General features: G+C 36.4%; 1 protein-coding gene across 4 annotated transcripts in view; it reads left to right on the plus strand.

Annotated features, from left to right (window-relative positions):
• Nucleotides 1–26,791, plus strand: part of RGS7 (regulator of G protein signaling 7) — a 327,482-nt gene that overhangs the window by 245,352 nt on the left and 55,339 nt on the right. For 3 of the 4 annotated variants that reach the window (XM_045536992.1, XM_045536991.1, XM_045536990.1), the window contains 3 exons: nt 783–889; nt 4,780–4,831; nt 26,654–26,718. In XM_045536992.1, the coding sequence (XP_045392948.1) occupies nt 783–889; nt 4,780–4,831; nt 26,654–26,718 (224 nt within the window). The remainder of the gene's footprint in view (nt 1–782; nt 890–4,779; nt 4,832–26,653; nt 26,719–26,791) is intronic. The other variant, XM_045536993.1, reaches the window with a different exon arrangement.

Genomic DNA, 26,791 nt, shown 5'->3' on the forward strand with positions numbered 1-26,791 from the left:
TATTTTGCATAGTTCCATACTTTCTAGACTTCAAGTTAGCAAACTTTATGTCATCCCTGCACAAATGCTGTATAACCCTCTTGACCAAATTTTGTTAACCCTCTGTTGGAAGAAAGTGTTGGCTGCTATAGGAGGAGTATAAGTATTACAGCCTAATATTCTGACTATAATATTTTGATTGTCAAATAAACCTTTTCCTAGTCCATATCTAAGACACTGTAATGAACAGTCAAAGCTAGAACAGTCCAGATGATCACAAGACTGTAGACTCAATGGTGCAGCACAAATGGTCCTTAATACCTTAACATTCTGTGTTAGCATCACATAATCATGGACCATATCATTAGAGAAATTACTGATAGCACTAGATGTCCATGAAATGGAGAAAGGGTGTAAGTGAAGATTTTTGAAAGTTTAAAGTGCTATATGAATGCCAAGTGGAGTTTGTTTGTGGGAGAATATTAACACAGAGTGAACACATATCCCATCTATGAGATGAGTGCCCCAGATCCTGAAGATTCAGAAAAGCCTTCCAGTTTCAGTGTTCTGTAACTTCATCTTCCCATGGGCAGGTTGTCCTGGGATGAGTCTAATCACTGCAGTCACTACCGGGAACCAGACCCATCTTAGTACCTTTTTTGAAAGAGCTGAAAAAAGGAGAATAAATACAAAGCCAGGTTTTCAGAATGCGGAGAATGTGCCCTCCACAGGAAGCACACAAAATGTTCTATAAATCAATAAATAGAAAACGTTTTCACATGTTCTTTGTTTCCATGACGCAGTGGAGGCGCTCCATTTGGGAACGTTGATGGCGGCCCATGGCTACTTCTTTCCCATCTCAGATCACGTCCTCACACTCAAGGATGACGGCACCTTTTACCGGTTTCAAGTAAGTTTTGTGGAAATGTTCCTTAACAGTAAACTAGAAGCATTGTGTTTGGTTGTTAGTTTTTTTATTTTACAGAACTTTTGAAAACTACAACTCATTTTACTTTGACTTAGGCTAGTTAGAAACTAAGTAATGTTAAACTTAAGTCATAAAAAGCAATAAACACTGAGATGGAATGTGCTCAGTTAAGCCTATCTTTGAAAGCTGACCTGTGTGATGATTGAAGTTCTGTTTTATATAAAAAGCTTAAGGGCAATTGTGAAAGTGACTTCATGGAATTCAGGAAGATTGGAAAGTCGTCAGTATCTGTAAGTTACATTTAGCTACTAGGGAGGAAGTTGAGAGATACAATTAAATTTATTATACTCTGGCCCTTGCCTGTGATCCAAAACCGTCTTCAGTCCAGGCAAACTCTTGTGAGGATGCTTAAAGCTGCAAGGTAGAATTTAGCTAATTATACCAACCATCTACATGTCAGTATCTGAGGCCCTTCCACAGGTCTGTGAAGACTGGCATGATGATATGTTGTGTGTATACAACCATCTTAGAGAGGATACCTTGGATAACTTGCAAATTGATGAGTCATTTTAGGTCATTTTCAAATGACACAGACACTATTCCTCTTTCAAGCAATGATTGTGGGCTCTAATTTCATTCACTGTGCATATAGTTGACACTTGAGTTCACAATGATTTACCTGAAGTGTATTCTACATTTCATTAGACATTATGGCTCATTAATAACAGCCTAGTAGATTCTAGCCTGTGAATATAATGCCAGGTTTCAGAGTCTAGCTAATTTCCTGTAGGTATTTTCCGGAGGGTCCTCCCCATAGTCCAACTTTCAGACATTAGAGCATTCTTCTCATTTGTTCTGAGTATTATTAAATGCTTTATGTGTAAATAAATGATGTATTAGTAATTTGGGTGCCTAAAATTTATTTGGAACAACTGAGAACAAAGAGGAAATATACCTTAAAAAATCATTTTAATCCTTTGCTTTAAAAAAATCATTTCAGAGATCATTATCTTCCTAAAGCAGTTTTCCTGTCCCACCCTAGGGACCATTTCTCCCAGAGCAAATAATCATAGGACATTTTTGCACTGCATAGCTAGAAATAAAGCTATCTCCTGAAACTGTGATACTGACCTAAGTATTCAAGCATTTAGTTAAATTACTTAATTTAAAAAGGTTTGAAAAATAATGGAGCTTTATTCTTTATACAGCTACACTTAAAGTAATGGTAGATTAAAACAGCTCATCATTAAGTTGGAGTAACTTGTGATCCCAATGGTAAAGTTTTAAAAAATAGGAATTATTGGTGATTAGCAAATAAATTGTTTATATGCGACTAACATGTCTTGATTTTTAAAGGAGACTCAGACTGAAATGAGTAGGCAGAAAAGGTTTAAATGTCTTCGTCATGCTCATGGGTCAAAAATGGTATGAAGGAAGGGACCACCATACATTCAGGAGAAAAGGAGAAATTATTTTTTAAAGAACTTCAAAAAGCAAGGGAATGGGTACAAATGATATATGAATTACATAACTCTAGGTATAGGTAGAGACTTTTCAAGGTCAATGTGCTAAAATAGATAGATATAAAGCAAACATTATATATACATATCACACTAAAATTACATTAGTTAATGTCAAATATTAAGTGTTACATATTTTAACAACCCATCCATATTTGAAATAGTATATAAATATAACATATTTATAAATCTAATAATCATAGAATCCTAAAATCAAGATTAAAAAAACAAATAACAGAAAAGTCAGGCTTCACTGAATTCCTACCATAATGTCTACCAAGGCATTAATCAGTCTCTATTTGAACAGCTTTATTAATAGAAAACACATTATCGTTCAAGGTGTTCACTTCCATTTTTATGTTAGTTCCAAGTAGCAGGAAGTTCTTTATTACACTGAACTGAAATTCAACTCATTGAAAGATTTTAAAAACCATAAATAAATAAAATAGAAAAGTTGGGATGCCAGATGTATAATTCCTCCAGTGAATGGCTGAGAGTCTAACCATCATTAGGAATCTAAGGAAGCTTCAGAGCATGAAGTCTAGTAGCACTGTAAAAACAGGTATTTAAATGCCAATGAACTCTAAGGGTTTATTATTCTCATATTATCTTTTACTATAAATCAAAACATTTTTCCTAGGAAAACAAAACGTCCAATATTAGTGAGGAATGTTGGTTTTATGGCATTTCAACATATTTGCATGGGATAAAATTGCTTCATTCTTTATTTTTACAGTCATGAAATTCTCACTAAAGTAAATGGTCAAGAACAAAGAAAAATTATAAGAATTCAGTTGAGAACATTTCTTGTGGTTTTGAGAAAAAAGTGTATGTCTGACGAGTCCGACTAGACACTTTAAAATCAAGTAAATAGATATGCACAAACACACATACAGATACACCCCAAAATAAAGAAGCAACCCAAAGGGAGTAGTGTCCTCTATGAAAAGCATCTGAAAAACTAGCACCCCACATGAAAGCGAGGTTTTAACTATTTTGTATTGATATGGTACCCTGAAAATCCAGATCCAATTTTATTTCCAAGAAATCAAGTCCTCATAGCTTCATCTCCCATGAAGTCAAGTGATGAGGTAATGAGGGCAATGGGTAATTGGGGTAATGAGGGTGACTCATAAAGTCTTGATCCCCCCCTTTATCTAGTGGTTCAATCTTTTTTCTTCTTCTTCTTCTTCTTCTTCTTCTAAATTCCTGCTATAATTTTATTCACATGTGCACAAAACCACTATTAGCAGTCTTCTTTGTTATACCGTTATAATTCGCAACAGAGAGTGGAGGGTGAGTCAAAATCCCCCTGGGGGTCTCAGAGAGTTTAGAAAGATTCTCCCGCAAAGATTCAAACAGTTCTCCCCAACTACCCATTTTACTTTCTTGAGAGTCACTCTTCTAGAAGGCAAAAATATCAGATAATCAGAGATTATCCCAAATATGCTTGCTGCCCATATCTAGTTAATATAAATAACTAATAAATATAATTCAGCCCACGACACTGATGCACTGATGTCTGCAGCTGCTGTTCCACTGAATCTTGGAGACAGCATCATTCCAGGGAATAGTGGTCGCTAAGTAGACACATGGTCATTGCGTTTCCTCAAGACCAGGAGTTCAGCACATCCAGCTAGCAGAACTAGAGAAATCCTTTTAGAAAATATAAAACGTTGATGATAATAATAGGATTTTTTTTTCTTGCTCAGACATTTTCTTTGTAGTTTAGTCCATCAGTTTCTAGAATTTTACAGATTCAGAATTTGGCCTACTGTTGGTCACATCAATCAATTGAGATATTATTAGTTTCAAAAAATGATCTCTCGTTTGTGTAGTTTAAAACGTTACAGCAGTTAGTATCTTTATGAAGACTGCATTATATAATTAATGTAGCCAGACAAGTGATTGACAGATCTCAGAGAAAGATGTTGGTTGAGGTTTTTGGATCTACCAAAGGCAGTGTGGAGACACGTGATGCATAGAAAAAAATTTGTTCTATTTAGATATATTGAGTCTTGCTGAATATAATACTCTTTCAGTCTTCTCTGTGGATGAACTTTCCTTTTTGTTTAAATAATGCAAAGCTTTCACGTCAGCTAGTGTAAAATTGCAGCAAATGTATGACATTTTAGATACCTGCTTGCTGGTGCTTCACCTACGGCAGGCTGAGCGATTGGTCAGCGTGGTAAATGTACAGTGTCTCTCTGAGAACTTGTTCTGGATTACAAAACCTATATCATTGGCAAACTGTTCTAGATACTTGCTGAAAATAAACACAGCTCACACCCCACAAGCTCCTCTAATTCTTCAGTTTGTCTAACCTGAGTTCCACTTCTTTTCATTCCACAGACACCCTATTTTTGGCCATCAAACTGTTGGGAGCCGGAAAACACAGATTATGGTTAGTGTCATTTCTCACCATTTTTATTATTGACAACCAGTATGTTTGGATGAACGTGTACTTGCATTTTACTGTTTTTATCATTGAGAAAAAGGAAGCCATAGTTCTCAGTATGGGACCAACATTTCTAACATCGAATTTATAAATGGCCTGTCTGGAAAGTCACCAAACCTGGTGGCAACTTTCTCTGTGGTATAGTGTCCTCTGCAACTATTAAAGAAAAACTTCTGAGTAGGATATAGTGCTACAAACAAGCTTAAAGTGGTTATTAGTTTTTTCATAGCACCCTGGTCTACTAGAAAGAATAGCAAAGGGGCCCAGAGAGTCAGAGTTCTAGTTCAACTCTCCCCCTTAGCTGTGTTATTTTTGTAAGTCCCTTGACTTCCCAAGGTTCCACCTTTCTCACTGTCATATGCAGTATCCTATGATTTTTATAAGCAGAGAATTATGTTAAAATAGAGAGGCCAATTGCAAGCAAAATAAAAGGTACGAGAGGAACTTTAGTACTAATAAATCAAGTTCTGTGAACTTAGAAGAAACTCTTTTCAACAGCCATGATTTCAGTTAAGCTCGAGGAGAAACTCAGCCCCTAGTAAGTACTCATCTTCTCACATCTTCCTGAAGGCTACCGTTTGCAAAGACAAGGTTGCATGGTTTTTAAATGTCATTTCTACAAATATTTATTGAGAATTTTTTCCTATGCAGAGGCTGTAGTAGATGCTGCGGTAACAAAGGTGACTGTCTTCATTTACACTGTTGGGTAGCACATAGGCTGTGCAGGAAAGCAGAATTACACAGAAGGGGTTACTACAGAGTGGTGAATGTCAGAGCAGTGCATGCAAAATTATATGGAAGTTTAAAAGAATGAGAGGTTGACTTTACTGGGAGACGGGAGGTTCCAGAATGATTTCACAAAAGAACTGGTAGCATTTGAGCTGGATTTTAAAGGAGGAAGGGATTCAAGTGAGAAGGCATAGCAAGCATTTGAGGTAGAAGAGCTAGCATAACAGACAAAGGCAGTGAGAAGCTCACAGCAACTTGTCTTTTTTTGGTATTGCCCCTGGAGAAACCTCTTTGTAAAAAAAAAAAATATCAAGTGCTATTCAAAATATTCAAACTACACCAGCTTTCTTTTGGTTTCCATTTGCATGGAATATTGTTTTCCACCCCTTCACCTTGAGCCTGAATGAGTTCTTGTGGGTTAGATGTGTTTCCTGGAGACAGCAGATACTTGGCTTGTATTTTTTTTAATCCATTCAGCCAGCCTATGTTTCTTTAGTGGGCACTTCAAATTAAAAAGCTTCTGCACGCTAAGGAAACAATCATTAGAGTGAATAGACAGCCTACAGAATGGGAGAAAATATTTGCATGCTCTACATCCAATAAAGGGCTGATAAATGGAATCTATAAAGAACTCAGGCAAATCAGTAAGAAAAAAATCAAACCACCACCATTAAAAAGTGGGCAAAGGACATGAACAGAAACTTTTCAAAAGAAGATAGACTAATGGCCAAGAAACATATGAAAAAATGCTCAATATCTCTAATCATCAGGGAAATGCAAATCAAAACCACGATGAGATATCACTTAACTCCAGTGAGAACGGCCTTTATCAAGAAGTCCCAAAACAACAAATATTGTTGTGGATGTGGAGAAATAGGAACATTCATACACTGCTGGTGGGACTGCAAACTAGTACAACGTTTGTGGAAAGTAATATGGAGATACCTCAAAGAGCTACAAGTAGACCTACCATTTGATCCAGCAATCCCACTACTGGGTATTTACCCAAAGGAAAAAAAGACATTTTATAAAAAAGACATCTGCACTCGAATATTTATAGCAGCACAATTCACAATTGCAAAGATGTGGAAACAACTTGAGTGCCCATAAATACATAAGTGGATTAATAAAATGTGGTATATGTATTAATATACCATGGAGTACTACTCAACCATAAAAAATGGTGAACTAATACCTCTTGTATTATCCTGGATGGAACTGGAGACCATTCTTCTAAGTGAAGTATCAGAAGACTGGAAAAACAAACACCCATGTATTCACCATTAAATTGGTATTAATTGATCAACACTCATGTGCACATATGGAAGTAACATTCACTGGGGATCAGGCAGGTTTTAGGGGGGAAGGGGATGGGTAAATTCACACCTAATGGGTACAGTGCACACTCTCTGGGGGATGGGCATGCTGGTAGCTTTGACACGGGAGGTACAAAGGCAATTTATGTGACAAAAGCCTTTGTACCCCCATAATAGTCTGATATAATTTTAAAAATATTCAAACTAATACACCTCATGAAAAAAAATCCAAAATCCAGGATACTGAAAAATTTATATAGAGACTAAATTACTACCTTCCAGGAGTGAGAATGCCAATTTTTTCATCCCGAAGGCACACATTCCTCAAAATTGGGGTCCTTAGACAAAGAAATTATTTAAAAAATGGTTACTGATTTGTAGACCTGAGTTAGGGAACTTCTGGTGCATTTTGTCCATCCTGGGATGATGACTGAGGACTGTCTCACTAAGAATTATACCATTCTAGCGGAGAATCCACGTCAACAGCTGAGAGAGCACTTAGAGAATGACCCAGGTGTTGGAGGGAGGCAGACCTGACCCCAAATACTGTCACAATCACATACCAACTGTGTGCCTTTGGGTGAGGCATGTAACATCTCTGAGCCTTGCTTTGCTCACTTTTCAAACAGAAATAAATAATAATAATTGGCTTTCTAAAGTTGTTGAAATAATTCAAATGACTATGCCTAAGGGAACTAGTATTGCTCCTCTCACGTGCTTGATACACTGAAATCATTGTTTTGTGCTCACCATCATTATTGCCTGACAGATACACTGCCAGTTCTTGGTGAAAAGTGAATTCCCAGTCACAGTATTACTTTCTATCCATCTTGGGTGTCTTTCAGAAATGTGGTAGAGTGTTCATAATTATAAGTCATGTTTTATCATTTTATAGTAGATTGATGTTTCAATGGTGAGCCTGAGGAAATGTCATGGCCTACACAGCAAGTCACTTACAAAACATCCTTCAAAGTGAGTCATCCCAAAATGATGACTGTTACTCAGTTTTGTGTTACCTTCCATTGGTGTCCACTTCAGAGGGAGCAATCTTCTAAACTTTCTCCCCAAACTTGGAATACCTATTTGTTAACTAACTGTAGACTTATTCTTTAATTATTATGTTTGTTTTTTTCTACTGAGGAAACATATTCTTGTTTGTCTAGCTTGCTTGAATCATATACAAGGGAAGAATAAAATAATTATTCAATAAGAGTTTATAGGAAAAAAAAATGAGAGGAAGGGCATCGACAATGATTTCAGACATGGTACCACTCCTTCAGGCAATGATGCTTCATCTTCTGTAATTTTTCTGTTTAGGTGCAAATAAATTAGCAGCCATATGAATCCTCTAACTTTGAATTTCCTGCTGCCTTTTGTTTAAAGCATACTGTTATAGAACCCGGCCTCTTGCTTTTAAAGAGGATATTGATGGTGTGATGTAGTTGGAGTGTGAGGCCCAAAGCCTGGTGTCTACTTAGGCTGTGTTTTCTAAGACATCTTGAGGGCAGAGGGAGTTTATTGCAGGTTTAAGCAGGTTTAAAGAACAGTTTCTCTCACTCTCTTAGCATCCTGACCTCTGTGGCCATCACCAGTTTGAACTTATCAGGTAGGTTCTACAGAACATAAACCTCTATAAATCAGTTGATATGGAAAAAACTGTTCCACAGTTACCTTGGACATGTAGGAAAATGGAATGTGTTGATTCTGTCCAATGACTAAGACAAGCCAATGTGGAGTCCAAGGTCTACATCTTTATGAACTTCGTTCTTTGAAAATCAGGTGGGATGAGATTTCCGATATTTGTCATGCAAGTACAAAAAGAATTAGGCCAGGTAAAATAGAGTCAGGCATAGTCTTTCCAGGTGTGTCTACATCATTAAAAGTGATCCAGCACTAATGGTTTGCATGGAGGCTGGAGGCCAATGCACATGGGAGCTCAAGAGAACTTTGGGGAGATGTAGCAAACTGAGACAGAAGCCAAGGACAGGCTTTTTACTGGTGTCTCTGGGCACACATATTGCACACTGGAGACCCTAGAAATGAGTATACATTGACCAAAGTCTTTACACTGGCTCCTTTTGAGAGATGACTCTTCAATATCCAAATAGGATTTTAATCTCAAGAAATTGAAATGTCCAGTAAAGACAGAAGCTTCTCCTGTACTTGTGTGACTCACCTCACTCATCACACCCAAATGTTAGCCTTGTCTGTCTTTATAATCTTGGGTTCAGTGATTTGCCCTCTGACCTCAATCTTCTGATGGATCTAAGAATTGTTGGATTTTACCTTGTTCAGCTTTTCTGCTTGTGAGGATGGATGGGAGTGATGACTTCCAAGCCCCTTACATGCCTGAGAAGACACCAGACAACAGATTTTTACAAGGGAAAGAAGGATAAGCAAAGAATGACTAAGCATGTTGTTTTATTTGTTTTGCTTCTGCTTGTTTTCTTTTTTTTTTCCTTAAGTATTTCATCATAGAATAGTTTCTGAGTCAACATCTGAGAGTCATAGCATACTTAAAGTTGGTTGTTTCTTCTCCATGTGTTTTCCCTTCTCACTAAGCTTTGGAAAGTGTCTGAAATCCAACCATTAGTGTCATGGAAAAGGTCTCTTTTGAGGTTGTTATATTCCCCATGGTTTCCCTGTAGCTTTGGAGCTGCCATGGAACAGAAATAGAGAGAAATCTGGCACTCTCAATTGTCAGGTGTGATAAAAGCACAAGAAATAAAATAAGAGTGTGTTTCACTAAGCAAAATCCTAATAAGACTTGCGTGTTTTTAAACTTTATGTATGTTCTACCATCAACCTGTAAAGAATAGAATTAGCACATTAATGTTGCAACAGTTTTCCCCAAAGCTATCATGATCAATGGGTGTTTCTAAATCAGTGTGTCCTGGAACAAGATCAGAGGTAGACCCAGGAAGAAAAATAAAACATTGCATCTTACCAGGAATATCTCATCATCATTCAAAATAACAAATGCTCTGGGAAAATTGAAATTTTAAAGCACAAAATAAAAAAACATTAAAAATCTACACTGATTCAGCCAGACTGTCGTAGTATAATCTCCTAATATGTGGAAATGATGGACTCCCATACAGCTCTTACAATAAAAAGGGAAAGCTGCTTGGATAATAGATTCCCATCCATGCTATAATTTAGAGCTGAGTTTCAAAGCCTTCTGATTATGACAAATTTAGGTAAGATAAAGAATTGTGTGGTTCTGTTATCTTACTCTAAGTAAGTTTTAGGTAGAAAAAGAAATAATGATAATAATAAAGTGGCATTATATAGGCAAAATTGTGGAATAAGGTTGGAAGTATATAAGGAAAACAGATATACCTGCTTCAGAAAAGGGAAGATGGATAAGTCACATTTGAACTGTAATGAAATTATTGGGAGCTTATAGCCTGGGAATGCTGTCGACACGAACATGCTTCGTTATGCTCTATGGCATTAGCTAAACAATTTCCTAACAAACTAAATTGATGAGGATGACCCAAAATAAAGATTAATTTTCAAAAACATCCTCCTGGAAAATTACTGGAATCCCAGTTATCCACAGACCTGTGCCTTTACAACTTTGCAGCATTACCAAGTGTTACGTGACAGTCAGACTTCTTAGGAAAGTGAATTAGAGGCCTCGGGAAATTCTATTAACAAGCTGATTTTAGCTCATGCATTCCAAATTTTAGGGTAACCTTTTTGTTTATTGTTTCCCCATGCAAATGGAAGGAGACACTTGCAGCATGGGGTGGTTTTATAGTCCTCAGAGCAGTGAACTGCAGGCTTGGCTTGGAGAATCATGGATTTAGGGGGTTGTTTGGATTAACAAACTTTCCCAGTCCCAGTTCCTTGGGTAAACAAAGTGCTCCGCCTAATTTTCTGGTGAATTAATTGAATGAGATACCCAGATGCCTTTTTCAAATGACAATATGATAGAAGCACTTCGAGAATAGTAATTCTGGTAATTCCCAGGTGAGGGGAGAAGCTACCTTGGGACCTGCTTGGGGTTGCAAACATTCTGGCTCAGGTGGAGCTTTTACCTGGTGGAGAGGGAGTAGAAGGGAGGTGAGGGGGCAGTTGACAGTGTCAGTGTACAAGCAAAACTTCCCATGTGTTAAGGTAGACTTAAGAACTATAGAAAGCACATTTATTTCATTTAAAGTGTTCCTAAAGAAAAATAACTAACCATGGTGGGCATGATAGAAGCAAAAGCTGTTCCGATTTCTTAGGGAGACTTTCTGAAGATCAAAGAATGGAAGAGAAGATTTAAAAATACAAAAAGACCATGGGCAAAATTATTTATAACCTAAATAAACATTAATAGCATGTATTATATGAATTAGCAGTCTTATTTGATGAGATTCAATTTTCTCAAGTCTAGCAATTAAGGTTGACAAGATGGTCTTGGTAGATAAATGTGTTAACAAGAGAGACCTCATCTTTTCATTGCTTAAATATTGACGGGCAGTGAGGAAACAGACCATTGTTCACTTATTATGGGACAGGATTTAGTTTTGAGTCACACACTGATGTTTTCTCAACCTGGGAAGGTAGAGATAGGGACTTTCACTAACACCTCAGGTAGTAAATATCCTATATTTGCTGCATCCCTTGCTTGGAAACAAGCCTTTTTTTTTTTTTTTTTGCCCTAGAACTGAAACGACATAGAACTGAGACAACAACACTACTTTTAAGCTTAAGTGATCTGCAAAAACAATTTAATTAAAGCCTGCTTAAAGGGTGACACCTTTCTCAACTCATCTTTTCTTTGAGCAAAGGAGTGGGGAAACTTTAGTATTTTGTTTCTACATTGTTTTAACAGAAGGGAGATTTGTACCATTTTATTTCACACTAAAGCTCTCCCTTGCCCCAGGATGTCAATGTCAGTGCTAAAGCCTGACTTCCTCCAGTCTCACAATATCAAAGCTGGACGGAACGAATTCAGCTGACTGAGGTCAAGGTGCAGTGGCTAATGAGAGCTACAGGATTCACCAAGCCAAGGTCACACTCCTAACTGGCCAAATTTAGAACATACTAAAAAGTTACATGAGTAGGAAGATGCCTGCATCCCTGCTTGGTAGAAAATTCAATAAAGATTTTCCATAAAGATTTTCACCTTTTCTCAGGCTGTGAAGTATACCAAATGCATAGTGCCATCGTATTTCTAGCATTGTTGTGCAACAAATTCTGTCAAGCTGCACTTTATGTGACTGACCTTTCTTGCTAAGTTTGAGCTGTCACATTCTTGTTAAAGAAGTTTCTGTCTAAGCCAAGAAATATTTTTCTAAGGCAGCCCAGCACCCTGCAGTTGCTTTCTGGTTTCTTTGTAAAGCTTTGGTCAGCTCGCAGATGGCATAATAAAAGTAACAGTGATGACATATTGTCCTCCCAGATCACTATGTTATTTGCCAAGTTCTAGTGCTATACCTAGGGCTGGATTCCCTGGATGGAGGAGGAAATGGCAAGGCTTGCAAAGACTTCTTCAAACTATTTCTGTTTTAGACATTTTGTTAGCTAAGGAAGAATAATGTCTCTGCTTAGGTTATAGGGAGGACTTAGAATTCCTCTGCCCAGGTGACTGACCATTACAATTCTCACTTCAAATCACCAGGTGAAATGCACTAGAGTTAAAATGGGCCAAGAGGGACTTCTGGGTATGGAATCACTGGCACACTACTTTGCAATTGCAAAAGGAGATTAAATCCTGTCCAACGGCTGGCACAGTACCCTGAGAGGGCATTTAAAGATACACCTGTGCAGGTTGTCCAAAGCACAGATACACAGACACATGAGGGATTATCAAAGTGAATTGTTCCATAGCCTCTTTCCAGAGTGATCAACACAGCCTTGGAGTGAACTTTATAAATATTTGCTTAGAGAGCTAGTCTCCAGCCAGTATTTATATGCATTAGTCCACTGTAGTGAATATATGCTCAGAGGACCACTCTGCTAAAACCTGGGTGGCAATATGGGTAGTACCATGCAGATGGACGGTGTCAGATGGAGACTGGGAAATCAGTAGCTCCAGATTCAAAGCCCCAATTGGCATTTTCACTGATTAATTTTATATCATACCTAACCTGACCAATTCTGCCAATGCACATCTATAAATACTTACTGAGCACCTAGTGGTGTGCAAAACACTGTGCTCATGCAGTGGCAAAAATAGAGGTCAGAGAGACAGGCTCCCTGGACCACGTCATCTTATAGTCGAGGAGAAGGAACAGGCAGGGTCCACAAACAAATTTACACTTCAGCATATCTCCAGCATGATCTTTCCCTGACCTCTAACTCTTTGTCCAGGACATACATCAGCTCTGGACTTGAACTCCACCCCAACACTTCCAATGAGCGTCCTGAGTGCATTGCATTTTCTCCTGTACGATACACCAGGAAGAGTATGAGTATGAATCAGACAAACTGTGCTTCATATGCTGGCTCAGCATTTAATAGTTGTGACTTTGGTCCATGACTTAATTTTTGAGCCTCAGTTTCCTCATCTGTAAAATGGGATCTTAAAATCACATCCCATTGTACCACCAGCAGAGCATCAATCACACACTGTTACTCGATCAGTAGTTTTCTCCCTTCCTTTTTCTGTGATAGATTGCTTGCTCTTTCTGACTCTCCTATTCTCTTTATTTAAGATATTGCAAAGTCTTTGCTGTAACAAGGGTTCTTTTACATACTCTTCGTTATGTTTGACATATATCATGTTAATAGAGCAGACAGATAAGAAAATGAGGGTGGCTGTCTCAGTTATTGCTAGATTGATGGAACATAAGATTTTTTTCTGGCTTCCTAAAAAACTATGACAAATACTAGTTAACACAGTGCTGTTGCAGCAGTCTTAAGTGGATTTTGATTTGTAGCTCATATAATTCTTGTCTTGAAATACCTTCACTGGTTTCCTTGGAAACTTTAAATAGATTTTAAGGTGTGCATTCTAAGTTTCAAGGTTCATAACCATAGTGATATGGATCATTTTAGCACCTCATGGACTTTAATTCTTTTGCACTGTGAACTGGCAAAAGTGTTAGCTACTGGTAATTTTTAATAGTAGGCACCCTGCAATGTTTTAGAATCTTTTACAATGTTTGTGTATTTAATAATGTGTGCAACATTTTAAGTACTATGTATTGTGAACTGGAATTGGAAAGAATTGGAATTGCCTTTTATTCGATCTTTTAAAAAATATGTTTATATCCACATGCCTATATTATTCTTCTATAGACTAAGGCTGAAGTCCCACATCATCCAGCTTGGTTGGCCAATGATCAATATTCTGTGTTATGCCATGCATATAAACTTTTCCATACCTTTTTTGCCCAACTCCAGTGCAAGAACAATTTCATTTATCCAATAAACCCAAAATAGAAGAAAAGTACAGTTTTAAAGTAGGTTTTCTAAAATTTAAATTTCTATTGCTTAATCCTTCTGGGCAATTTGAGAGACACAGAGATAGGAAGAGAGAGAGGATAAATGCTATTCTTATATAAAACTGCAGGTGACAAGCATATATTTAAAAAAAATACCCAATGTGTGACTCTAAGTAGACTTACTCCAAAATTACATAAGAAAATAAGTTTATTTTATCCTCACAGTTGGAAATAAATGTATGTGTGTTGAAGAGATACATACGGATCATGTACACAATGCAGCAAAGCATGCTTTAAGAAATGTCAAAGCTTTGTACTACTCCCAGGCTTGATCTTTTCTGGGAGAAGGTATCATATTGCTTACTTTTATTAATAGCTCATATGTTAATTATTTTAATTTTTAAAATTCAATTAATTTTATTCTTTTCTTCATCCTGACTCTTTCCTCCCCAAAAGAGGGAATGACATGTATCTTGGAATTAAGAGAAGCTAAACACTTACTTGGAATGAAGATGAAGATGCAGAGTAGTAACAGATGTCATCTTTGTAATTAAAAGCTGTCTTAGTCTGTTTAGTGTCACTATAAAGGAATACCTGAGGCTGGGTAATTTATAAAGAAAAAGGGCTTATTTGGCTCACAGTTCTACAGACTGTATAAGAAACATGGTACCAGCATCTGCTTATGGTGAGGGCTTCAAGCTGCTTCCACTCATGGCAGAAAGCAAAAGGGTGGCGGCTTGTGCAGAGATCACTTGGTGAGGGAGGAAGCAAAAGAGAGGGAGTGAGGTGCCAGGCTCTTTTCAACAACCAGCTCTCGTGGCATCCTCACGGTAATGAGTGAGTTCTCACTCTGTTAGTTCCCGAGGATGCCACGAAGCCATTCATGAGGGATCCATTCCCATGACCAAAACACCTCTCACAGGCCCCTGCCTCCCACACTGGACATCACATTTCAACATGAGGGATCAAATAGTCAAACCATAGCAAAAGGTAAATGTTGCATGGTCTTAGACTCATGCTGAGAAAATCAGCATTGTTGAGGGATAAATAACAAGACTAGTTCTACCCACCACCATTATTTATTTTTTAATAAATAATTAATATATCATTGATATAAATATATTTTCTTTTTCCACTAAAGAATAAGTGATACCTCTTAAGTGACCAAGTAGATCTGTGCTGAGCCATAGGGAAGCCATACGTTTCATGTGACTATTTAAATTTAAATGTTAATTAATTAAAATTAAATTAAATTAGAAATTCAGTTCCTTAGTCTCCTAGTCACATTTCAAGTGCTCTCTAGCCACATGTGGCTCATGGCTACCATATTGGACAGCACAGGCATACTGGATTTCCATTACCACAGAAAGTTCTATCAGGTAGCACTGATAAGCAAATTTTCAGGCCCAATTTGTTCTATTTGTTTTCTCCTCTTTCAGACCCCCTGATTCTTTTTTGCATAACCCATGTTGTTCCTATCACTCACCAAATCTGTGCAGCATGAGCTTGAAGTTTTCATTTTGCATTTGTGATTATTTAAAGTTTGCTGTCATAACATCATTATTTTTTCTTGCATTTTTATCATAAAAGTAATTTTCATTCCCTATAGAAAAGTTACAAAGTATGGAGGGTAAATACAGGATAATACAAGACAACCTGACTCCCCACCCGCCAGGGATGATCACCAGTTCTAACATATAGTTTGTTGCATTTTGCTATTTTTAATACATATACATATTTTTTCAAAATATAATTGTACATCCTATTTTTTTGCTTTGACATTATATTATGATCATTTACTAATATCATTTAATTCTCTTCAAAAACATTCTTTTAATATTCATATTATTCTATCATGTAGATGTCACATAGTCTGTCTGGATATTCAGTTTTGTTTTCCAGTTTCTCCCTGTTCTAAACAAACCTGTAATGGAGAATCTTGGACTCAAGTAATTGCATTTTTCTGATTTTTTTCAAAACTAAAATTCTTGAGGTAAAATTGCCAAACCCAGGGGTATGAATTTTTTAATTGAATTTGCTTTTCTCTAATTATTAAAGAAATAAACATTTATTTTAAAAAATATATGAACATAATGAGAATTGAATAGAAAGGACAAGGTCAAACATTGAAAACATCTTGTCTTCCTGTTTTTGTGGTTTAAAATGTGATCTAGGGGCTCCCACGTATAATCCTGACCTCAAACTTTCCTGTCAGTTAAAGATGCAAAGAAATACAATAATAGTATATTCCAGAAAAAAATAAGAGATAACAATTGTCATGAAATAGAATGTATTTTTTATTTTAAATTAACATTGTATTTCAGCATCTTTAGCATGATATTAGTAGGAGATTAGCTCCTCACAGCAGAAGTTCTACAGTAAGTAGGGATAAAACCTAAGAAAAAGCAATGCTCTCTATTAGTTAAATATTTCTGTAGTTTAAAGTCAACCGATTCTTTATAATGTGGTATTTTTCTACATAATCTGCAAGAAATATTAGATTTTACCTCCCTGATGGTTTTAATACAGTTTGCATTTGAAATAGTTTTCAACTGAGACCTTCTGTCTTACTGATTGATTGGATTAATGGAAACCCTTTTGTGGGACAACCCCGTGAGGGAAAGCTCGGCCTTTCTGGTAAGTAAAAGCTGGAGAGAAAAACATCTGAATGGTTATATTGGTTCTTAATGGAAGTGGTTGTCAGAGCTAAAACAAATGCCCTCTCTCTCTAAACACAAAGAAACGGTGGCTAAAATATAACAATACATAGCTAAGTATACCAGAGAAAATCTGTAACTAGATGTCTGAAACAAAGACATCTACTATCTATACTTACTATCTATACCCAAATTGATAATTATAAAAGAATGTAGGGTTGTGAAAGGAACATTTTAGATGACAATTTCTGAATTTCAGTGAGGAGCTATATGCTTGTCCTATGGGCTCTTGACTTTAGAGAATAATATTGATCACTTATTTCCATAGCTTGAAGTAACAGTCAAGTGAATGTGCAAAGATAGCCCTTGTTCTAGAACCTCTAGAGAAATTTTAAGGGACATAATTGCAAAATGTCAAAAATATATCAAAATTTGTCAGATGATGAAAGCAATGTAGAATACTTGGCTTTAATTTCATATTCTAAGAGAACACATGACTGTTAGGAGCCTCAAAAGAGAATAGAAACCAAGTGTATAAGAGAAACATAAAATATACTAAGGGAACTATTATCATATAATTATATGATTCATTATATATAATCTGATTTAATTATCTCATATGAACACTAAATAAAGAAGCGGTGTGAGTAATAAAAACCACAAACCACCATTCCAGGAACAATATCTTGCTCAATGATGATAAGATCCTCCCATCCTCTCCGAGTCTCTGGGGTCTTCTTGGAACTTCTTGCCCTAAAACCTCTATTTGAGCCCTGGCTCTGCTACCTTCTAGCTCAGACCTTTAGCTGAACTCTTTTCCATTCTGAGCCTCATATTTCAAATCTAATAACAAAAATAATAAAATAAATGTATGGTTTTTAACTCACACCATTACTGTGAGGGTCAAAGGAGATGAAAGTGACTTGCAGACCAAATTGGCATGTAAAGCAATTGTAGTTATTCGCTTACTACTTCGGAGGTTGAGGTGGGATTGTTTGAGCCGGGGAGCTCTAGGCTGCAGTGAGCTATGATCGTGCCGCTGTGCTTTTAGCCTGGGTGATAGAGAGAGACCCTGTCTCTTGGGGGAAAAAAAGAAAAAGAAAAGAGAAGAAAAGAAAAGAAAAGAAAAGAAAAGCAACCAAACCTTTTATGAGCTGTTGATATATTTACAAAAAAAAGGATCATTTAAATGGCTCTATTTTGTTTCTTTTAGCAATTTCAATGGTGGGAGTAAAGGTACCAGACATACAATCTGTAATGTAATTTATGGATGAATGCACAGAGAGCTGAATTAAAATAAGTAAAAATTCACAATGACAATAATAGCTCTTACGGGGATGAGCAACATTCTCAGAAATGAAGGAAAATGGACCCCATGTAGGAAGCAATACTCAAAGAGCAGAAGTTTCTTCCTCCCTTTTCAGCACTGACATCCTGTGTGGGATTTTCCCCTTCACTGCCACTGCCTTCATGTTTTATGTGTCATAAGCTGCCGGTTTGTGATCACAGAGACCCAAGAAGACTTGACTCACCTGTGCACTATTTGTATGGCCTCAGGAGGGGACTTAGGCTCTCTGAGTTTCACTGTTGCCATCAATTAAATAAAGATAACAGTCCTTCTTTCTGGGATAGTTGAGTTAAAGGTCTGGATAAGTTAATACATGTAACCACCTGTGACAGAGCAGAATCATAAAGAGCCTCATGGTAGAATCATTAAATGACATTTCCTTTTCCTTAAAGAGAAATAGAAATCAATAGCTCTAATTATCTTTTCATATCAATAGTTCCTGGCTAGTATTCCAGAGCTGTCCTAAAGGAATTCTTTTTCCTTAAGGACTAGACCTCCCAGCAGGGTATGTAAAGATTTTCACAGTCCAAGTGTTCGATTTTCACAGTAGAGCTTTCTTATTTTGATAAGCCTTCTCTTATCAAGGTGTAGGATCCCATATAATAGTTAATTCCTACTCTTACTTTATGGTAACACAGTCTTCATTACTAACATATATCAGAAAATCAAATAATTAAAAATCATTCGTATAATATTTTCTCTAGTTGTTTTTTATTAAGCTTCAATTTCTCTTTGTAGTTAATTAATGTTTAAGTTGCCATTGAGTCATAACTTTTAAAAAATTAAAATTCTCTAAATTACTTTCTTTTTTTTAACTTTTCATTCCTACTAATGCATTGTTACTCTCTAAATCTTTAAATGAATGTTAGATTTTAGAGTCTTCTATTAAAATTTAAAATACCTTCATTTGAGGAATTATTTTAGAAATTCTGCATACAAAAAAGATAATTATCTTTTTTCTTTAGTGTGAAGATAAGGATAATTTCAGTATATATATTTTTAAAAATCCAAAAGTCATTGTGGTTTTAAATATATATCTATCTATTCAGCTTCAATAGACTGAAAATATATTTGAGTCTTGGAGTAGATGTGAGAAGTAACAACTGATTAGCACACTATACTTTCCAGAAATTCACCAAAACTGCTCCTCTCCCTTGAAAAGAACAAAAGAAATGAAAAGAAAACAAAACTAGAATAGAAGGAATCATTAGAACACAGTGGACTGCTCATCTGAAAGATTAACATTTTTCTAGAATCAATAAAATTTAGCCAAATGGAAAGGACTTGATGGTATCAGACTTATAATTTCTTCTCTTAAAAAATTAGGGAAACTTTATAGAATAGAATGAGATTCTGACCAATTCCATTAACATTTCCCAATACCAATATGTGAGGGCTGAAAATCTGAGTAAGTTTGGGGAGAGCAGAGGAAGGCTTTCCCCATCTTGGATTGAGGTTTCTTAGGCTTGAAACATGGCACCGGAAGAGAAAGCCTCGGTCCCTGACCTCAGTTGGTAGAGAGTACAGTTTCTCTCAGACATTTGGGAGCAAGCTGAAGAGCAGAAGGGAGAACCTGGGAGAAGAGCAATGCAATGCCCTTGAATGATTGGCACAGCTCTGTCAACAGCTGTAACAGCAAACCCAGGATTAACAGCATATTTCTCTAGTTTGACTTCACTAATATAATAACTCCATTCCCAAACAAATGAGCCAATGCCAAAGATCACAAGAAATAAGACTGGAATCCAAAATAGGTAATAGCTCTCATTTTAGAAGGATTAGGACCCTGATAGAATAGTTTCAACAAATTTAGACTTTTAAAAAAAATGACTTTGCAGAAGTTTTCTGGCTTTAATTTTCCAAGACACCAGGTTTCTCTGCATGCCCTCCAGTATCTAAATAATTGTGATAAAAATATTTTCTGAATGGAATGTGAATACTGTGACAGAGTATACAATAAATTCAAGTCATTAAAAAAAATAGGAAGACTGGAGGGAGTGAAGATGTGCTAATTTCTTCATCATTTATGGAGGGAGGCATTAGGCAATGTTTAATTTCTGAGGTTAAAATTCAAAAATATACATTTTAGCATCTATTTAAAGATGTAAAGATGGTAACCAGTTTTATTATTTCTAAATTGTTAGTGTAGGAATTAAAGAAAATTCATTCTATATAACAAAAGATATAAAACAAAGAAATACCATCAGAGAGTGGGAGAGATGAAGACATGAGAAAAGGAAAACCAAACATAACTATTACAAGAAGGAATGAAAATATTTAAATTCATCTATTAAAAAACAAGTATCTTTAGGTTAGGTCAGAAGTAAGATCCAAGAATGTCTAGGGAAAGAGAAGTAAAACAAATGGATTCAGTTAAAATGCACGGTGAGGCAAAGATATACCAGGCACATACCAGGAGAAACTGAAATTAGAAGTTGCACTACTAATCAAATCAAAAATAATCCGAAGTAAAAAGTATTAAATGGAGCCAAATTAGTGAAGGGGACATTTCATGGAAATCTTCTACATAAAAATCTATGGTATGAAAACTATTGGAGATAAGAAAAAAAGCAATACAGAAATATAATGAAAGTATTGCACTTTACACACTTCTTTCAAGGCAGATTGGCAAAAATTCAAGTCTGGAATTGAGGGGGGTATATTTGTACCTTACTAGGAGGGTATTATGGGTAGACATTTGGCAGTGTCATAAAATTCAAACTGTGCCAATCACCACAACCCCCAATATCATTTCTGGAAATATATGCTTAGAGAAACCTTCACTAGATCATTATAATGGATAAAAGAAAGAAAGAAGAAAGAGTTTAAGTATTTAACAATAGGGATATGACTGAACAGTATGTGCTACATTTGTTGGATAGACTACGTCGGCTAAGGGAAACAAGCTATATCTATTGAAAGCAGCCTGGGTAAATCTCAGTAATGTTATATTGAGTGAAAAAAGCAGACTGCAGAAAATGTACTATTGATGCAGCATATGTACGTGTGTGTGTGTACGTATACATAGAGAAATAAATGTATTTTTATATACAAATATGTAGAGATATATATACCAAATCAATGTTTACTTAGGTATATTGAATATTATCTGTATTTTTTTTATTAAACTTTCCCACAGAAGCCTGGGAAAAACATATTTCCTACCTGTATATCTAACATTAGTGTTTCTCTCTAATATACAAATGTGCCTAAGTCTAATAAGAAAAAGCCAAATCCCATAATAGAAAAATTAGCAAAGTCATAAATAGTTAATTCACACACACACAAAAAGGAAAAAAACCCAAAGCAAACCAAAAATCTCCAATGGCCAATAAACATGATTGTTTTCACTCAATGATTATGTTTTGAGCATCTATTATGTGCCAAGTACTGCTCTAGGAAAAGGGAATCCATCAATGAACAAACAGGCAAAACTCTCTGTCCTCATGGAGCCGACATTCTAGCAGTGGGTAGGGATGTAGCCTTTACATAAATGAATACGTAAGTAGGACGTTAGTAGCTGGAAAGTTGTGTGGAGAAAACATGAGAAGGAGGCTAGATGGGGCGGGTGGGAGATGCCTTGCAGAGAATTCAGTCCAGCTCTGGGGGTAGAGCTCTCCAGGGAAGGGGAAAGAAGCAGAGGTCTGGGAGGATGTCTGGTGTGTGGCTCAGGCTGAGCGGGAGAGCAATGGGACACGAGGCTGAGGGTCACTTATGAGGAAGCAAGGACTTTGGCTTTTCCTGGAGAGAGAAGGGGCGGGAAGCAGTTGGTAAAATGGAGGGTTTTGAGTGCAGCGACTGTCTGATTTACGTTTTACCAGAATAACTCTGCTTTGCTGAGAATAGACTCCAGAGTTGGAGAGGGTATGAGAGATGCTCATATCTAAACTTTCTGGAATTTGGTTATAAGAATCACAAAGCTTGAAAGATGTACACCCTTTCACTCAGCAACAACACTTTTAGGAGATTAGCAATTTCTAAAAAATAAAGATACATATATACATACACATATACATATGTACATACAGGTGTACAGAAATATTAGTATATACAATAGCAAAATGATAGATACAACCCAAATATCTAATAGTAAGGGCTCATTTAAATAAATCACAGTATATCTCAACCATGAAATAATTTTTAAGAATATTACAGCCCAGCACTTATTGGTATGAAAAGTTAGCCACAATATACTATTAAAGAGAAAAGTAATACTGTAAAACAGTGGTACAGTTTGAGTACATTTAAAAAATAAATAAATAAATATATGCAAATAGATTTTATATAAATATAGATCTTCATATGTATATCCATGGATGTCTATATAAAGTGAAAAAAATCTAAAATATATACCAAAATAATGACAGAAGTAATATTATAATGATTTTTTACTTTATATATTTTTTCTGTATCATCTGAACTTTTACAATGAGGGATTATTAGGGTCTTAAAAATTAAATTATTTCAACTTTTTAGGCACAACAATTTGTATACATCGTTTTGAATGATGATCTAAGTATCTTGTTGAACACTCTTCATAATTGGGTTATATTCCCAGAAAACAAGTACTGACACTATGGCCATGAATATTTTAAGGCTTCATTACTCACTGTCACACCCTTTCCAAGGAGATGCTTCCTGTTTACATGCCTACCAGCAGTGCTATTTCACTCTTCTATTACCAGAATATATTATTCCCACTCTTAAGCGCCTTTGCCATTTTGCTGAGTGGTAAATGATTTTTGTAACAGGATGCTAACATGGAAACCCAGCCAAAGTGATCCAGTCATATCTGGATCAAGACAGTTGTAAAAAAGGGCTGTACTTCACTGACAAAGGAATGATCACAGTAGTTGCTTTCAGCTCACTTTGAGAATATTAAGAGCAAGGTCTTATTTAATAGTTTGAAGACTGACTTTGGAGCTCTTAAGATGTCACTGCCCCCCCCAGCCCTGTGTGGGTGGTCCGGGGGTGCCTGTCTTTCACCCCACTCCCAGTGAGAGACCTCCAGGGGCTGCTGAGAGTGCTTGACAGGTGTCACATAGCCCTGGGAACACAATAGACTTCTAGGGCATAAAATTATAAAGGGCAAGAAGCAGGCTGTCTAGCCACAGATGGAAGAGTTGAAAGACAAGTGGCTATGTTCTACAGCCTTCTTTCAGAGCAGAGAATGTGTGAACGTTTCCCTTAGACATGATCCAAGCCCTCTGTAAGACAGTCTGTCCTGCAAGGCAGCCTAGAGGGGTAAATAGCTAGAGGTACAACCCAAGGACTGTGGCATTGGTCAGTCCCCACAGGGCACTGCAGTGAGAGACCCCCAGTGATGGGGAGGGTGAGGTTTTCCAAAGAATCCACAGAAGTACCGTGAAAGACATAAGGAGCTTCAAACATCTGTCAAGTCCAGAAAGAGGCAAGCAAGATCACCCCAGTGGCATCAGTCAAGCCAGAAAACAAATAGCCAATTAAGTACCAGGCAAATGACCTGAACAGACATTTCTCAAAAGAAGAAATACAAATGGCCAACAGGTATATGAAAAGGTGCTCAATATCACTAACTATCAGGGAAATGCAAGTTAAAGCCATGATGAGATATCACCTCATGCCTCTAAGAATGGTTTTTATCTAAAAGATGAAAGATAAGTGTTGGTGAGGATGTGGAGAAAAGGGAACCGTGGTGTGCTGTTGGCAGGAATGTAAATTGGTGCAGACACTATGGAAAACAGCATGGCAGTTCCTCAAATAATTAAGAACAGAACTACCCTCAGATGCAGGAACCCCACCACGGGGACCTGGCGGGAGGAGAAAGAAGTCACACACTCTTGTTTCACCCACAAGCGGGGTGATTATTTGATTATTATTTGGGATGAACGTTCTTATTAATAATTTAAGACTCTTTGAATTACCCAAGCATGAGAAGCAAGATTGTACAAACTGCTTTTTTAAATTCAGGAACAGGGGAAGAATTAGCCCACAAAATAAATAATAAAAGATAAAAAAAATATATATAGCAAGTTGCTTTATGACAATATAAGTTACATTTGCATCACTTGGGTTGTAAGTTGAGTAATTTTCAAATATTTACTCAGCTTTTGTATTTCTAGTTTATGTGAATTACATATGCATGTCTTTTCCATATTTTGATTTTGGAGTCCTAGTGATTTCCTCGCTGATCTGTATGATACAACTCAATACTTTTGTCATGAACAACAGTGTTTGCTTAAGAGACTGCTCTCCACCTTATACAGAGATTTATGACATTAAAGGGAAAGACCTAATGCCAGCGTTCACTTTCTATCATTTCTGCTCAGAGATGTGATCCAGAAACTTTGAATTTTCCATCTAAATTCTAAGTTGCATATGGACCAATTTCTATGCCTTTACTATGCAGCTATTTTAGCCAGAGTAGCACTTCAGCCCTTCCCAAACTTTCTCCCACTTAGTGACATAGCCTCCTATTAAATTATGTATTCGTTTGACTCTCAAGTCCTCAAAATTATCTTATTATGGTCTTCCAGAAAACTACTGCAAAAAGGTGTATTTAAATTTGGCATTTAAATCAAACCCTCAATAATAGAAAACAACATTTTAAATAGAACCCCAGAAATAGCATCTTTAGTTGATATTTTCAGTATTTTGGCAGTGCAGGAAATATTCAAAGGTTGTGTTTTAAAAGATTCATTCTTTGTATCTGGACCTAGGTCCATACATAGCACCATCTAGAGCACTTTCAGTGCCTAAATAATTTAGGGATTAGCACAAAAACACTTGGCCTGAGCTGTAGTTTTGACTATGCATAAAGTACTCTCATTTTTTTCAATCTTTGATGAATTGGAAAATTGCCTGGAATCGGAACCTTTTCTCATCTACTTGGACCTCCTCCTTCCTCAGGCACAATTTGCCAGTGCTGATACTCTCTGCTGAGAAAGAATAAAAAGTATCCTGTGCACCTGTGCACATACTGCAACTATATCTAGTCTAGATTGGTGGGGTTCAGACCTTTCCATTCATGAACATATTCATGAACATATCTGCCTTCACCAGTATCCAGATTATTCTTTACTCTGCCAACCCAGACTTAAATCTTTTCTCCTCTTTCTTTATACCAAAGAATCAAGTAGACATTTGGGGAGAATTTATCACTTAAGTTGATTTGACTTCTAAATATCTCCTTCTGAAAATATCCTATTCATTCATTTGTACATCCTCTCATGCAACAAATAGATGTGAAACAATTACTCCATGCCTGGCACTGTCTGTCCACACCTTCATTTTGTTCCCTAGAGAATTAAAGAAAATCACATCTTAGGACACCCGTATTAAAGGATGGATAACATCTTTGTGAGCAATAGTTATCCACATTTGCAGTGGTCTCAAATTTTCTGTGTTTGTTTTTCCTCAGTGACACCAGCCGGACTTTGTTATCCAAAACTGAGGGGAATATAGCTTATTGCAAAGGTGATGGTATTTCTAAGGGATCCCCACAGAGCTAGCCTTGTAGAATGCATCTAGAATAGATATAATTTATCTTGAATTTCACAAGAATCAAATATCATGCAAAAAATGACAAAAAATATTGAGATTCTACCAGAGGGCTCTGCATGTCTTGATATTATCATGAGAGTCACAAGGATACCCTGAAATAACTGAAGAAAGTTGCTCAATCACAACACTGCTGTCACCATCCTCTTCTCCCTCTGTTCCCCGTTCTGTAAATCTGCTTCCCAGATGGACTTGACACAGCAGCCGAGCGGACTGAGTTCTCAAAAGAATGGAAATATTGTAAAAGCTAGTGTATTTTACATAGGTAAGATGTTATACTCTTCTAGTGACAACATGATTAATGGTTGGCCCTTGTGAAATGAAGCAAAGAAGATGCCAGGAAGACTTCAGTTCCCATTAACAGATTCTTTCAGTTGATAGTAAAACCTAGAAATCGTTAAATGTGCCAATAATGATTCCCTCTTCATACAATTCCTTTGTGTATCTAGATTTTTGCATCCATTTGATATCTCTTTTAAAAGGCTTTATTTTTTCCCTTGTTTACTTAGGACGTTAAAATTGTGACCACCATTGAATAAAAATAGAAAAAATGGTTACCAAGTTTCTTAACATGTTTATCTTCTTAGGATAACATAAATGCCACTGTGTTTGATTTCCAATAATAATATTACATCATTATTTATTTTATTTTTGTCTAAATAAAAATCAAGATCAAAAACTACAACTTGGGAAAAAAGTGACAAGTTTCTTGATTTATAATGCTATATTTTTATTTATAATACCTTGGTATTAATAGGCAGGCAAGAAATGATCCATTTTTTTCCCCCTTTCAGCCGTTTACCTCTGCAAGAGAACAATGCAAAACAAGGCAAGACTGGAGCTAGCAGACTATGAAGCTGTAAGTACCAAGGACTTTCTGGTAAAGAAAGTCCTATGGTTTTTTTGTTTTTTTGTTTTTTTGTTTTTCCTGG

The sequence above is a fragment of the Lemur catta genome, chromosome 25, assembly GCF_020740605.2.
Source record: "Lemur catta isolate mLemCat1 chromosome 25, mLemCat1.pri, whole genome shotgun sequence".
Classification (NCBI taxonomy): domain Eukaryota; kingdom Metazoa; phylum Chordata; class Mammalia; order Primates; family Lemuridae; genus Lemur; species Lemur catta.